Source organism: Xenopus laevis, chromosome 2L (assembly GCF_017654675.1).
Source record: "Xenopus laevis strain J_2021 chromosome 2L, Xenopus_laevis_v10.1, whole genome shotgun sequence".
Lineage (NCBI taxonomy): Eukaryota > Metazoa > Chordata > Amphibia > Anura > Pipidae > Xenopus > Xenopus laevis.
In genome coordinates this window covers 120442284-120458657 of record NC_054373.1, presented here as the reverse complement: position 1 = coordinate 120458657, position 16374 = coordinate 120442284, and the positions used below count along the sequence as shown (strand labels likewise).

The window sequence follows — 16374 nt, the reverse complement described above, 5'->3', positions numbered from 1 at the left end:
TTTTGTTTTTGAATTAAAGGTATATATTAAGCTATAAAGAAATAATGGACAAACTGGAGCTTACATTAGAAAAGACTCTATTATATATAATATTTGAGCACAAGATAAACTAAGCCCAAAGGAAAGGCAATTTTACCATAAACACAGTGTGGTATGTTTTACTGAGTTACTGAATTTCCTGTCACTGGATGGGGCAACAAATAGCATTTTGGGTTGATTAAAATGTGTTTGTTGCATTTCTAACAACACAAAGGCATTTGCAGTTAAGAATTATGACAAAAACGGATCTACTCAGATTAAAAATCTCATTTTATGTGTAGTGAACAGTTCCCCATGGAAAAGTTGTAGTGGCGTGAGATTTATCATTACACAATGCAGAAGTTGAGCTGATATTCCCCACTCTTTGACAGTGTATTATTCTTTCCAGCTGCAGGGTACTTTGTATATACTAATTAGGAATTATGGGGTTCATGTTTTAATAAGAGTAAATGTTTGCCCTTATTCAGGTTTGCTTCAATTATCCTAACTGTATATATAGGACATATATTTTACAAGTATGCCTTTTAAAGAAAATACAAACAAATTCACACAAATTACAAATGTATAACAAGGTTCTTATTGGTTTGAAAGCTTTTAGTACCTTGTTTCACCGTGTTTCAAACTTCATGAATATCTGCTCCTCTGCTGCAGTTCTGATATGTCAAGTGACTGCATGTTATTTTCATGCAACGTGATCAGATCCATATTTAAAAGGGAAGCCTACTCTGCAAGGAGTACTTATTGGTTGCTTATATGGGTACAATGCACTTATTTAATATATTCACCTGGAGTAAACATGCTATGCCGGATACCCTTGAAAGAAAACAGACAAAATACAGTTTAAATATTATTTAATTAGATATCAATTTAAATAAAAAACAAAGGCATGAGTTATACATTAAAGCTCGTTAACACTATAATTTATGTTTTTTTTTACATTGACATAGTCAGAATGAATCCTTGCCCCGAAGAGCTTACAACTTAATTTTTGTACCCAAGGCCTAGGTACACAAGAGGGCTTATTGAAGATCACATTGGGTGGACCTGGTTTTGAACCAGAGCTTTATAATGTCAAATTAGGTTCTATACCGGTTTTGCTTTGTAAGGGTCACCTGGCCTTGCCTATATTATTTTCATTATTGTATCAAAGGGTTAGTGATAAAAAATACAACATGCCATACAAGTTCTCATCAGATAGAATTTATACCACAAATACTGCTTTTTATATAGTTACAATATAATACAGCTGATAATTAATTGCTGGTGTTTACTTCTGGCTCATAAACGGAATGGCATGCTCATTAAATATTTTCTCCTTTTAATAAAATGGCCTCTATTGTAATTGCTCCAAAGTATAAAATCATGCATTCTCTACATCCTATAAGATACAACCAATATAAGATATGAAGCCAGCATCCCACAAACTACCAGTGCCCTCTCTAGGGCAAATTCCTGTCCAAGAGCAGCCCACCAACATGGTTCAGGCAGAATTCTGACAAGGATTTTTTGTAGGTCCAGAACTGTCTGCCGCAAGGTCTTCTCGGCCATTAACCAAATAAAAAGTCTTCATTATCCAATGAAATGACGAAGCATCATTAGTCCTTCTTAGCAGTCTTTAGCTAAAGAGGTTTACGTTTTCCTCCTGTGACTAATGGTCTTGCATACTCTACAAAATCATCTATAAGAACAGGCCATGCACCTGAAAGAGAAAAGAGTTTGTTTCAATTTCAGTTTTAGAAGATATACATGCTTGTGTGCATAGAACTGATCAGAATGTCAAAAAGTTTGTCGACCTTTAAATTTTTTAGTATGATGTAGAGAGTGATATTCAAAAACAATTCGCAATTGGCCTTTATTTTTTCATTACTTGTGTTTTTTGAGTTATTTAGCTTTTTATTCAGCAGCTGTCCAGTTTGCAATTTCAGCAATCTGGTTGCTAGGGACCAAATTACCCTAGCAACCATGCACTGATTTAATAAAGAGGCTGGAATATAAATAGTGTCTGAAAGATGAAAAATAAAAAGCAGCAATAGCAATAAATGTGTAGCCTTACAAAACATTTGTCTATAAATGGGGGAAAATAATTAAAAAAAACTATAACAAAGAAAACATGAAGGCCAAATAAAAAGTTGCTTAGAATTAGCCATTCTATATAACACACTAAAGGTGAAGCTGAAAGCATTTCTATCAAGGAATCATCAAGGAAAAGAATATTTATGATTCAGTATATGAAACACCTTGAGCATACACACTGTTTTCAATACTCCAAAGCAGTTTGTTTAATGAGGTCATCCAACACAAAAGGGCTTAATGAATAAGTAAAGTGGTATGAGACCACACCTACATTCACACTAGTTGTTAAATTATATTTCAAGGTAGGATAGGCTTTGTGCTTCGTAAATACAAAGAATACTGTACTTTATTATTCCCTTTAATTTATTAGAGGCTGCACAAGCAGAAAGCTTACCCAACTTTTTAGAAACACTGAACAACTTTTAATTCTTATATTTAAAACCATATGTATCCTTATGCAAATATGTGTGGCTTGTTTTTGGTTTAAGGGAATCCACCTCCCTCCTCCCCTACCAACACCTGGACCACACTACTGGCAGATTTATCAAGAGTTGAATGTGAAATTTGATTTTTTTATGGTCAAAACTGCTAAATTTTATTCTAGTTTTTTTTTAAAAAAAATTCAAATTCGAGTTTTTTAAAAAAATTCAAATTCGATTTTTGTGATTTATCATACTCTGGCCCTTTAAGTACTCAAATTCGACTATTTGCCACCTAAAACCTGCCGATTTGCAGTTTAAATCAATGTTACTTATGAATACCAAAATTCTCTGGGTCTGAGCTTGCTTGTAACATTGTTTGAGACTTCATAGCCAAAAGAAAAGAGAATGTAAACAGACATTTATTGCTTTTAAATTAAATACTGGTGCATGTTTGCACTGCTAAAGTGGAACTAACACGAATGATATTTTTTTTAAGATGTGTTTCCATTAAACTTATGCAGAAATTTTTATTTAGAAAAGCTTTACAACTTAAATAAACTAGCATTCCTTCCATGTGGCTGATACAGTAGGTGGGTACAGATGTTGCCTTCTTCCCGATTTCCTTTATACCCTTCCCTTGTCGTTATCGCATCTTAGCACAAGAATATAAAACCATTGGCGCAACAACTGTTGCCAGCCATTAACTATTTGTTGATTTTTGTAGAGGGCAAGCTTACCCAGTCCTCAGATCTAAAAGTAGTTAGACAATTTCATGTATGTTACCGTAAATGAAAAATCATACCTTCTTCGTCATAGTTAGACATATCATCTGCAATCATATTGCCAAAATCCAAGAGAAGGTTCCATGTATCCTTTGGAATTGACCTTTTATGATGTTCCTAAACAACAAATATACATAATTATGTATAGGAGTATATATATATATATATATATATATATATATTTATATTATGTATAGGAGTATATATATATATATATATATATATATATATCTATATATATCTATATATATATATATATCTATATATATATATATATATCTCAAAGTTAAGATACATGCTAAAGTGCTAACCGAAACGTCAGGTCATTTCAATAAATAACCTTTTCACTTTTTAGGACCTGAAAGTGTGGACATTGTTGTTCGATTATTTTATATTTTATGACTGCACCGAGGTACTTAGATTTTTTTGTAACGTGAGTTTATATATATATATATATATATATATATATATATATATATATATATATATATATTTTATATATATATATATATATATATATATATATATATATATATATATATATATATATATATATATATATATATATATATATATATATATATATATATATATATATATATGTTTGTTGTAATTAGCAATGAGGAATAACATGGAGTAAACTAGTAATGAAATGTGAAGTTTGTCAGATATGAGAAACAACATTTGCTTAATAGCCTATTTACAATAGAGTGAAAACTATACCCCAAAACAATGTAGGTCACTTAAAAAAATATTGCATAAAACAGCTCATATGTAAAACCCTGCTTGTAAATATGTAAATAAAACAATTTCATAATAGTATCTTTTTGTAGTAGTACGTGCCATTGGGTAATCCTATATAGAAAATTGCCATTTTAAGAACTAAGGGCCATCCCCTGGGATCGGAGGATTCACGGGGCACACAAACAAACCATACAGGTTATTTGATGTAATAAATGTCTAAGTGATTTTTAGCAAACTCAAGTATGGAGATCCAAATTGCAGAAATTCTATTATCTTGAAAACCCTGGTTCTGAGCATTATAATAGGTCTCGTACCTTTACTATATTAGTGGTTAGTGAACTACCAAAACCAAATAAAGAAAGAAATAGTTAAAGAGGGACTCTAGTGAAGTGAACACCTAGTAGCATTTCCAGAAAAAAAAAAGAAGTGTAGTAAGTGATTTGTGAACTAAAATAATAAACAGCTTGGGCTTTTAAACACACCACCAGCGGGCACAAAAATACAATAGGAATCATGATTATGTAATGGGACTGGTTTGGAGTAGACAATTCCTATAATCTGCAAAACAAAAGTTATTTTCAGGCATCTTGTCTACGGAGTGGTGTGATTTGCCCAGTGATACAAACGCCCTGTCAGGGCCTCCTTTAGAAATAATTGGTCCCCATAATAATAGATATTGCTCTTGGCTTTTAGCGGCCACAAAAATGTAACAACGCAAGTGTTCCTTCTGCATTAACCCTTAGAGACACATTTATCAAGGGTAGAATTTCAAATTCATGCAAGTTTTTTTAAACTCTCATGAACTCCCATAAACTCATAATTCGACCAATCAAAATGTATTAATAAAATAAAATTTTCTCAGCTCGCACAAATTCGAATCTAATTTGAATCGAATTAGAAAACTCGAATTTAATTAAAAAACTCGACAAGTTTTTTTTAGAGAAGGCTCCAAACAAATTGATCTCTGGATCTCTCCCTTTGACTTATACAGCAATTCGGCAGGTTTAAGGTGGCGAATAGTTAAATTTGAGTTCTTAGAGGGCCAGAGTATGATAAATCTCAAAATTTGAATTAAAACTCAAATCAAGTTTGGATAATTCACAATTCAAATTTGAGAGTTTTGACCAAAAAAATTTGAAAATTCAAATTCACTTCGACCCTTAATAAACCTGCCCCTTATTGTATGGATAACATTTTTCATTATCAATAATTATTGATTTAAAAAAAAAATCTATGAAATTATAGAAATGATACTAGATGGTGTACTTACAAACAAAAATGTGTTCCAAAGATCTAAAAATTTAAATCTTCCAGACAACACTAGATTCCAATAAGCAACTGCCATATCCAAATCTGAAAATAAACAAACAAAAGAATTATTGGAGTTAGAATATAAGTAGAAATCTTGAATGTAGGTACGCTAGAATCATACAAACCTGTCTCACTCTCAGTTTCTATTCAGGCTCCTAGGGACAATGTTAGCTGATAAATAGCCATAAAATTACTCTATAGCCTAACTATGGTTACAAGATTAAGGGGCATAGTAATGACAGGTGCAAAAAACCAAGTTGGCTAACCCATTTCAGCCAGTCAACTAATGCATTCAAACATACAGCTGATCAGTAAATCCACCATGATTTTTTAGATGAATTTTATCAATTCACTCAGCACTGTCTATATACTTTGGAATTTGTTTCGATTGGTCTTCATAATTCTGCTAAATTAACTGAACCCAGCAAACAATTGTCATAGCTAACCTGAATGGATTTATTCTTAAGAACCCATCCCCTAATTTTAGTAATTTGCAGATTTTCCAAAATCTACAAATATATTGTAGATCTACAACTGAGCACATATACCAAAAACATGCTGATTTGCCAAAGAATTTAAAGGTGAACAAACCACCATTGCCCCTTCCACAACCACTTCAATTACTGCCAAACCTGCCCTGCTACTGCATACCTTATTTCTAACTGTAAGAGACACATTTATCAAAGGTCGAATTTATGTGAGTTTTTAAAAACTCCCCTACATTTAAAAAAAAAAAAATCAAATTTTTTAAACTCGGATGAATGGAATCAACCCAAAAACTTGAATGTAATTCGATCAGGATTTTAAAAACTCAAATGTCGGTAAGGTTGCAAACAACTTAAAAATGATCCTTGGAACTCTCCCATTGACTGAAACAGCAATTCTGTAGGTTTTAGGTGGCGAATACTCTAATTTAAGTTCTTAAAGGGCCAGAGTATGATAAATCTTCAAAATCTAATTTTTTTAAAAAAAAACTCGTTTTGAATTGGAATAACTCCCTAGTCGAATTGACAGTTTTGACCATAAAAAAATGTAATTTTCAATTCGACCCTTGATAAATCTGCCCCTAAATCTGTGCAGTGGGAATGGCTTCCTTCATGTTTGCCTGTGCCAGTTCCTGTCCCTGGAGCAGATTGTTAAGCAGGAGCAGGTGCACTGGAAGCCAATCTTGTTCTGGTTACTACTACGCACACTTGGAGAGCCTGGAACCAGAACTGAGGCCAAACATGGTGGCTACTAAGTCTGCTGCTCAGCCCTGCATTTGCAGATAAGGTATGGGGGAAGCCCTGAAACTTTGAACTTCCACAGTAAGCATTTTGCAAGGGCTTGCCCTGCAACTACACTCCTTGTGTGCCAGTATGCTTCTTTTCTACTTGGATTGGGAGGTTGCAATATCCTCTAAACACTGGGCACCAAGCTTATTGCCATTAAAAATACAAAGGGTGTGCGAGTGCTTATATATATATTACGAGTATTGGTTTAAAAGGGGTCAGATGGCAGCATCATTGTCACAATAAATTGTGAGGGCTCTGTTACATTGACATTTAAAATTTTGTTTTAAATGTTACGATCTTCCTGTATTATTAGTTAGCAAACATATGCAACCTCTACTGCCTCTTCCACCTAAGGGAACCAGACCAGTAGCAATCCTAGAGGGGGGCGGGCCCTGGTGCGTGACGTGCAGCCGGGCCCCGTCCCCCTCCGTACGGCCGCATTTGTATGTGGCGCACGGACTGCTGGGGGGCCCTGAGGGGGTGCGGGCCCTGGCCCGCTCGCACCCCCGGTAGTTCCGCCACTGAACCAGGCAGTGAAGGGGTTTAATCTAAGAAACATTAGAAACAACTGAATGGCTGTTTTAAACTGGGTAAACTGCTCCCACAACAGGGGAGTAATTCACCATGTTAAAGTACACTTGCGCCAAACAGGAACCTCCGGTTTTCTAGCTTACCTGCATGGCCAAGCTGGCCACAACTTGTTTGTTAAGTCAAAGGGCTACATCTGACAATGTGTGACCAAAGCATCATGGTTGGGTGGTTGCACATGCACGAGCAGTTTCAACAAGCCATCATAGTTTATTTTACCAGCAGTTTATAAATACATACCTAGTCCCTTTTGCCCAGGATTCTTTGCAAAATTAAATGTAAACTGATAGAAGTCTTTGAATTTGAGGGGGTCTTTGAGATCTTGTTCTAGCCGAGGTAGCTGCACCCTTAATTTATCTGTGCTGTCACACCTGCCATAGAAGAATGGGCGCAATTCATTTTTCTATTCATATGCGCATCTTTAATACTAAATCACAAAATCAGCAAGAACCATAATGTTGCTTTAAAAGTATTTGCCTACTGATACAAAAACATAGGAGACACAACTCTAGGTTTGTAGCTCACATATATATTAAATGCATTAGAATACAGGTATGGGATATATTATCTGGAAAGCTGTTATTTAGAATACTCTAAATCAGGGATCCCCAACCTTTTGAACCCATGAGCAACATTCAGAAGTAAAAGGAGTTTGGGAGCAACACTAGCATGAAAAATGTTCTTAGGGTGCCAAATAAGTGCTGTGATTGGCCATTTGGTAGCCCCTATGTGGATTGCCAACCTACATTAAGACTCTGTTTGGCAGTGCACCTGTTTTTTATGAAACCAAAACTTGCCTCCAAGCCAAGAATTCAAAAATAAGCCCCTGCTTTGAGGCAGCTGGGAGCAACATCCAGGGGGTTGGGGAGCAACGTGTTGCTCACGAGCTACTGGTTGGGATCACTGCTCTAAATCGTGATGCACCGAATCCAGGATTCGGCCTTTTTCAGCAGGATTTGGCCGAATCCTTCTGCCTGGCTGAACCAAATCCTAATTTGCATATGCAAATTAGGAGTGGGAAATCGCGTGACTTTCTGTCACAAAACAAGGAAGTAAAAACTGTTTTCCCCTTCCCACCCCTAATTTGCATATGCAAATTAGAATTCGGGGGGTTCGGCTGAATCCAAAAACGTTGATTCGGCACATCCCTACTCTAAACACAGAGCAATGTCATCTCTCATAACGTCTAATTAAATAAATGACTCTGTAATAACAAAACAGCACCTTGTACCGGACAATAAGCAAGATAGCAAAATTCCAGGTTAATAAACCTAATATGATTATTTTGCTAAGTGTTATGTGCCTTTTTGAAGACTTTTGGGGGTCAGGTCCCACTCCATATTCCAATGTTTTTGAGTCCTTCTTAACTGAAAATAAAGTTCAAGATGAAAATCTGATGATAATATTCATTCACCTATACTTTTCTTAAAGGGGCTGTTCACCTTCCAAACACTTTTTCCATTTAGACTTTTTCAATTACTTTCCAACTGTTATTTTTTTTTAATGCTCCTGACTCTGGTGTTTCGGTCCGGCAGCTCAGTGATCCATGTGCAGATTCTGAACTGTTACAGTTTGCTATACTTAGTGGATACATTTTTTAACAGAATCTATGGAATATTAGCAACTATTGTATCAATGATAACAGCTGCCTGTAATGAAACTGATTTAGCTCAGCAGGGTGAAAGATAACAAATGCATCAACTAAATGTATCAATTTAGAACAGTACTTTAGTCGGTGACCCCGTCCTAGAGCTGCTTCAGCAAGAAAGAAGGTGAAAAAGAAAACTTTACACTTCAACACTGGATAAACTGTCACACACAGAAGGTAATTGAAAAAAATCTATATTTTTGAAACAAACTGAAAAAATAGTGTTGGAAGGTGAACAACCCTTTTAAGAAAAAACAGATTTCACCCCAATTATCCTTTGTGTTGGGTGCCCATGCATTGCTTTTAGGCCAGCCTTAAAGTCTGGGAACCAATGCTTTAAATATGGTGCTCTGCATTACCAAAAGAGCCTTAATATGTGAAACACCAGTTCCTAAGAATTGCAGTTAATAGATCCCATACCTGCATTGTTATCTCTGCCTTTATGTGATGATGCTGACAATGTGCAAAATATGTTCTATAGAGAAGGCTGTCACCTTTAATCAAATATTTTGCTGTAAAACATACAAATAAACCTCCTTATAGTAATACATCTTTAAAAGATGGGGGGGACACGTTCAGTACCAATAATGCATACCAAAATATAAACATTTTATGAGGAAGATAGACACTACTATAATTATAGCACTGTCTAATGAGAAACACAATGGATAAATGAAAAAAACACATGAAGATTTAGCTGATCTATCCTTCCATACTTACCCAAGCTCTGTCATTCCATCAATAAACTCCTTTTTACTAAATTCACATTGTGTGGCTGCTCTAAACTTCCAAGCAATAACTAATACACTGGTACTTGCAGGATCCAGGTGTAAGTCATCACAAAACAACTGAATTCCATCTATACCTATTTTATTTTCATCTTGGGGATCTGTAACAGAAAAGAGAAAAGACACACAGAAGAAGCAGTCTTGTTAGCTTAAAATAACACAGTTTACCCTGGAAGAGCTCATTTACTAACTTGGGGTGGTATACTGGATCCTTTTGCCGTAGCAACCAATCAGCAATTATTTTGAGTTTTAATTAGTCAAAATGTGAAGAAAATATTTGGTATCACTGGTTCAATTTCACCCCTGTTGGTCAGTAACAGATTTCAGCAGTTCTGATACATAGACAGATGAGCAGAGCTGTGGAGTTAAAGTCGTGGAGGTGGAGTTGGAGTCGGAAGCAATTTTGGGTAAAAAGTAACAATACATTAGTTAATTTAGGATTACATTTAAAGGGGACCCGTCAACAAAAATAATTATTCAAAATCCTATTTTATCACATTAGTTAAGCAAAATGAACTTTACACTATATAAATTATTTGAATTGTGTTTCCTTCAGTCTGGGAGTGTATAATTAAGCAAGCAAGCAGGAGCCATTTTGTGGACACTGTTTTTAAGGAAAGCCTTGCATCATCTCAGAATCTTGTTTGTGCACCAGAATGGGGGACCAATGTCCATCCCCATTCCCTGACTACACAATTAAACTGTGAAAAGAATGGGGGAAATGTGTGGAGAGCAGTGGCATCTTGGATGTGCTGAATGGAAAGTGAAAGTAATTGTCTGCCCTGCCTCTATGCCTAAGTAATAAAGGAGTGGCAGACAAAATTTGATTGACAGCTTAGATTTTTAAATGAGCTTACAGCAGCTATAAATGCTTTATTAAAAAATGGAAATTGGATTTCATTTTAATAACTATTATACAGCTATATGTATGGTTCAATTAATATATGTTGTTTTATTTTTTCCAATTGTTTTTCTTTTATGTAGTTTAACTTTGATTATCAAAGGAATGGTTTATAGTTTGATCTTTTGTCAGTGATAAAATGTCTTGTATGTTATGTACTTAACTTTTTTCAGTCAACATGGAAAATATATTAGGAACAGTAACACCAAAAACTGAAAGTGTAGAAAGTAATTAGAATAAAATGTACCGTTAATAGCCGTGTGTTTGCTTCAGAAAAGACTACTATAGTTTATATAAACAAGCTGCTGTGTAGCCATGGGGGCAGCCATTCAAGCTGCTGTGACTTTATGACTAATGACTCAAAATTTGTATTCTACATAGATAGATAGAAGGTAAAAAATATTTTATACGTTACAGGATTTTTTTTTTTTTTAAAAACTCAAATTGTTTGGTATAAAAAAATTTTTTTTTCAATATTTACTATGTCCCAAAGTTGCTAAAATCCCAAATTCGAATATAGTCCAGATAAAAACTGTTGACGTTATGTCAAGTCAATGGCAGAGGTCCCTTGTTTTTTGCCTTTATGATTTTCAGGGTTTTTTTTTACAGTGGTTTGTGCTTAAAAACTTGATAAATTTGAGGTTTTTTTAAGACCATAAGTTTTTCCCTGATTGCATCCAATCAAGTTTTTTACATTCGGGTTTTTCATAAATAAGCAAACATTTGAGTTGTGAGTTTATTTGAGGTAGGAAAACCCTCACAAACTCAACCTTTGATAAATAACCCCCTAAGTCTAAGATAAAAAGGATTTCCACTTGTTCTTGTTTCAAACATCCACAGTAGAACAATCTGTTGTGCTTTAAAAATCAGTGGAATAAGGCTCAGCCTTTGTGTATTCCATGGAAATGGGAATTTTAAGAATTCCTTCTGCAGTTATAACACCCAAAATGCTAGGTGTACCACAAGGCAAAAATGTATGTTTATGCATATATACCAATTGCATAAACATATAACAATTCTATTTCATAGACTAATTATGCAAGAGGCACAGGAATTGAAAAGTGCTTTGAAGAACACCAACTTTGCTTGCATTACTGGGAAAAACCCAAGGGTGCCACCTAAACAGCAAAACATATAGAAGAACATTACAATGTTTAGGATTACTCTTCCATGCTGAGGAATTCTTACCTTTGTATCTGTTATACAATTGTTCTAATTTCTTTTTATCTACTGTACTTTTCATTGATTCTTTGCAGTACAACGATGTGTTCTGGAAGTAGTTGTCTGTTGCCAGTTCTAATTTCCAGTCATTCTGTGTTAAACAATATATTGCAGTCCTTTCCCCAGCTTGGGTAAATGCCATAAACTGACGCACCTTGTCCTTCTGAGACGATTTAAGTTTATGCTTTAGGAGGCAAAAGAAGCAGCAGAAGTTGTTACATAAACAAGATTTAGGTCTCTTGATGTATACATATTTTTCATGTCAGTATTATCTCTTAGAACAGTACAAGACGACAAAGTTTTGTTTGTCAGAGTTTTAAAATACCTTATCTGGAAACTGAAAGAGAACATCAATATATACATATAGTTAGGTATTGTATATTAAAAACAAATCAGAACTTGGTAAAACATCAGGCTACTGAAAGGAACGTGTAATGTGAAAATACTTCAGATGCCTAAATAAGTAACCCTCAAAAAAGCATTCTAAGTATTTCTCTCGCAGGTATCATTAAAAATTATATTTCCTGACCATTTGAGGTTGGCTGAATTTATTTTATATAAACAGGGTAAATATATTTACATCTAGTTTATTGACCAACATGGGGAGGCCCATTGATCAAAGGTCGCAATTCGAATTCATGTAAATGTTTTTCAATTCGAATAGTTTTTCTCCCGAAAAAAAAACAAAAACTCAAATGTCAGGAGGGCTATTAAAAGGGGGATTAAAATTTGAATTTGTGAATTTTGGCACTCGAAAATCCACATTTACTATTCAACCAATTACACCACACATCCCCAGGCATCGCTGGGTAGAAAACGTATTATTTATTGAGTTCTGTATTAATTTTCAGAGACCAAGTACCTTTGTGCAAAAATCTGGCATAAAAATAAGCAGTTACTTGAAAATCCTATCTTGGTCTGCAGAAAAAACCCAGTCCAAGAATCAGCCTCTACGTTGGCATCAGCCATCTCCCTTGCCGCACCTGGAAGACCATTGCGTCCAGCACACTCAGCGGATTTCAGATGCTAAATGCAAACTCTCGCATTTCGGCAAAAAAAATCTGACTCATGTGCCTGTCCACGGCCAGTACAATGGTTACAGTTGCATGCAAGGAAGGAGACAAGTGCAAGTGTAGGGGCTTATTCTTGGTTAGACCCCTGTGGCATCAGTCTAATAAATGAAAGTTTTCTGGATCTTCTCCCTAGATATACCTATATCTTTGCAGCAAATTGTGCTCTTCAGACTCAGACAATGCCATATGTACAGCAGTCTAAGAGATGTAAATAGGACTGGCAATAATAAAACACCTTTTAATTAAAAACTGTTTTATTCTAAATATAGTCAGGTATTGTCCTGCTCTATGCTGCATCTACCATTTTACAAAACATATACTATTTTTTAATTATAAAGAAGTTGGAGAACGTACTGCCTTTTTGGAATGATTGTCAATTGCAATTACATAGATTTCTAAGAAATGGCAGTAGACACTCAAGTCATTTCACTATAGTGTTGTGGGCATAATAATAAAACACTATCAAAATGTCATTTCCATGGTTATAGGTATATACATGCAGCATTGTTTTCCGAAAATCTGTCATATGCAAGTAAGTTTAACACCAGGTTACCAGCAAGTATGGCTACCACACACAAACTTATCTATAATAAAGGTCTATGTCCCAAAACAGAAGGGAATCATCCTGTGCTCTAGGATCCAGCTTTCATGCTATGCCCATTTCTTATTACTTGTGACCTGGTACTGTAGATGTCTATGAATATACTTGCGGCCGTGGATTTATTTTCATGGAATATGAGTGTGTTTACATATTTGTTTGGGATACAAGATGATTGACTTTATCAGACAACCCTGTTCTGTTCAATAAGTTGCTTATTTTGCCAGTGTCCTGCAGTGTTTTTTCTCATTAACTCAAACCTAGAAGTATCCCAGAATCTTCAAACCTAGAATAAAGAGTTAAATGCCTCACTTGTGAAGTATATATCAAATCCTTGCTCCCCATAAATGGTAATAAGCTGATGCTGCTACTTCTCCAGACAGCCTAAAGTACTGATCTCTTTTCCTGTACTGACTTGGCTCTTACCTTAACAAATACTATGGTATTCTGAGATAAAATATTGATAGCCGCTTGATCCATTTAGGAACGTTTTTGTGGCCTTACACCTAACAAATCAATGTTTACAGATTCCAGTATTGATAGAATTTGATAAAATAGGATGTAAAGTACAGGGTTTTGAAAAGAAAAAATATAAACGATATTTCTGTGAAACTGGTTATGGATAACAGTAGTTATCAAATACAGTTTTAACACTGCACACCTGTTGTAACTCACGTACTGCACTAGTGGTGCTGGTCCCCCCTATGACCGGCAAGGTCCTCGCAGTGTATAAAGAGGTAGAACAGAAACACACACAATTCTGCACAGTTGGGGAGCTTATCCCATTTATTGTGATCCAACTGCACAGAATTGTGTGTGTGCGGCTTCGTTCTACATCTCCATAACCATAGCTGTCAGATATGTTATCCTGATAGTCTTATCCTGTGTTAACTATAGAAGATGTAAGGTGAACTAAGGCACCGTCAATAAATGTGGAAACAACTCATCTGTCATCAGTGAAGAAATCTGATTTGGTGTGTTGTTTCTTACATGCATGGCACACTCGGAAGTACAGCTGTTTCCTGATATGTGTACTAAATCAAAAAGAACCTTTAACCATTTAAAATCAATTCTAAACCTTGTGTGTGTGATGAAAAGTCATGTGATTTTTTTGGATTTAGTTTGGCCACGCACTTGGATTCAGCCGAATCTGAATCCTGCTGAAAAAAGCTGAATCCTGGACCAAATCTTGGATTTGGTGCATCCATTTGGAGTTTAGCTGCATCACTGAAATAAAGCATCACTTACGTCTGACTAACCTATGTTTTATATTTATACCATATGAATAGGGCGATATTTTAATGTTCCTACTATTGTGAAATAAATGATACAATTTTGTCAAATACATGTAACCTTGATATGAGCAAACAGGGCTCACAACCAAATTTAAGAGCTAATGTTTTAACAGCTTTAAGTCTCTGAGCTAAGGACTAAATAGAATGTGAATAAGGTAACGTGCAACAAGGACACAGAATGAAACTTGACAAGTGTATATTGGGCAGGCCATTTTGGAAACACAACATTAAGAAATATAAATGAAGCAGTGAAGTTATATTTGTCATGTGGAACCAGCCCTTAAACAAAGCAGGTATTTGGCTGAGTGTTTTTACTTTGAATGACTGTGAAGAGAAAAACATAATATAGAAGCAGCTATCAAGTGTCAGTAGGTTTGAAAAGGAAAGAAAGCAAAACCTAGTTGCTTCCATATGGGTGGTAACAACCCTATAACCCCCCACACCCCTTGAAAAGAAAAGCTGATCCCTCAGGCCCTACCTGTTTCCTTTCATTTACAAGTGCAGAATCCCCCAAAAGTGTTGGAGTGAGAATCTTGGGCCTCTCAAGGAGTGAGGCTGGAGTCAAGGTCCCATACCATTACACCTAACAGTGCAGCCCAAAAAAGGCAATGGTGGAAGCTGCATGTGACAGCTCTCAAAATACCAGCAAATCCCCTCCTCCAGCCTGTCAGTCCCCTTGTGCCTGACTCTCTGGCTGTCACAGCCCCTGCCAAGGCAAACTTTATAGCAACTCATGCTTCTCCCATACACCGGGAGCTTCCATTTCATACCCTGTGTGCTTTACAAGCGGAGAATAGTCCAAGCTGTATCCTATCAGCACTTGCACAACTACAACTTCCTACACTGGGAGTTAGATTTGAGCAACAGCAGGAGGACCGCCGGGAGGAGAAGTGAAAGGGCCAGGCAGCCATGTCACCTATTGTGACAGGACATATAGCGAGGGGAGCGGGAGGCTGTGTTAGCAGAGCACAAAGTTAGCTGCCTCCTTTCCATGTATCACCGGTGTCCCTTGAATTGACCTTTCTCCTACGCACATATTAGTATTTCCACCCTTTCTATCACCCCCCTTAGTCCTAGTCCTCTGGAGTGTATCGGCCTAAGTCGTCCACCAACCTAGTAAAACCCCATAGATTCCTACCCCCCACCTTACCATTTTATCCCTAGCCGCTTGCACCACTTCTCAGCCCGAAGCAGGCGACGCATGCGCAACACCAATCCCGTCCATCGCTCCCTCCTCCTTCCAAGGACCTGAAGTGCCCCGGGGGATGCCGGGAGTTGTAGGTCTTTACGGTGTTGTTTGTTGCTTGATAGTCTGTGACCAGCGTAATGGCCTTCATCGGGATAAAGCTGAAACTGATAAGACGTGTCCCTAAGTAGCATAGCCGGGCGTATTCACATGTATGGAAGCATTTCTAACATGTATATTTGTACCAGCGTGCTCAGGTTAACACACAAATGTTGCTCATACACGGGGTAATTGAACGTGTTTAAAAAGAATGAAGGAGATTTTGTTTAAGCCATAATACAGTCTGACGCCAGTTTTCCTCCAGCTGAGTTATGACACTGCCTAAAACTACGTTTCCCGACACACCTTCGAGGCGCATCGTGATGACGCGT

General features: G+C 36.2%; 1 protein-coding gene across 2 annotated transcripts; it reads right to left on the bottom strand.

The window, feature by feature from the left end:
- Window positions 1-873: 873 nt before the first annotated feature.
- On the bottom strand, window positions 874-16327 carry dcun1d2.L (DCN1, defective in cullin neddylation 1, domain containing 2 L homeolog). Of its 2 annotated transcripts, none has more exons than XM_018247159.2 (7): window positions 15908-16327; window positions 11759-11975; window positions 9602-9770; window positions 7474-7604; window positions 5331-5413; window positions 3337-3433; window positions 874-1738 (listed from the first exon to the last, which is right to left on the bottom strand). In XM_018247159.2, exons 1-7 carry the CDS (start codon window positions 15908-15910, stop codon window positions 1659-1661), a joined length of 780 nt encoding a protein of 259 aa, XP_018102648.1. In that variant the 5' UTR covers window positions 15911-16327; the 3' UTR covers window positions 874-1658. The 2 variants fall into 2 exon arrangements, with proteins under 2 accessions (XP_018102648.1, XP_018102649.1); XM_018247160.2 differs by lacking the exon at window positions 15908-16327 and adding an exon at window positions 15236-15328.
- Window positions 16328-16374: the final 47 nt, after the last annotated feature.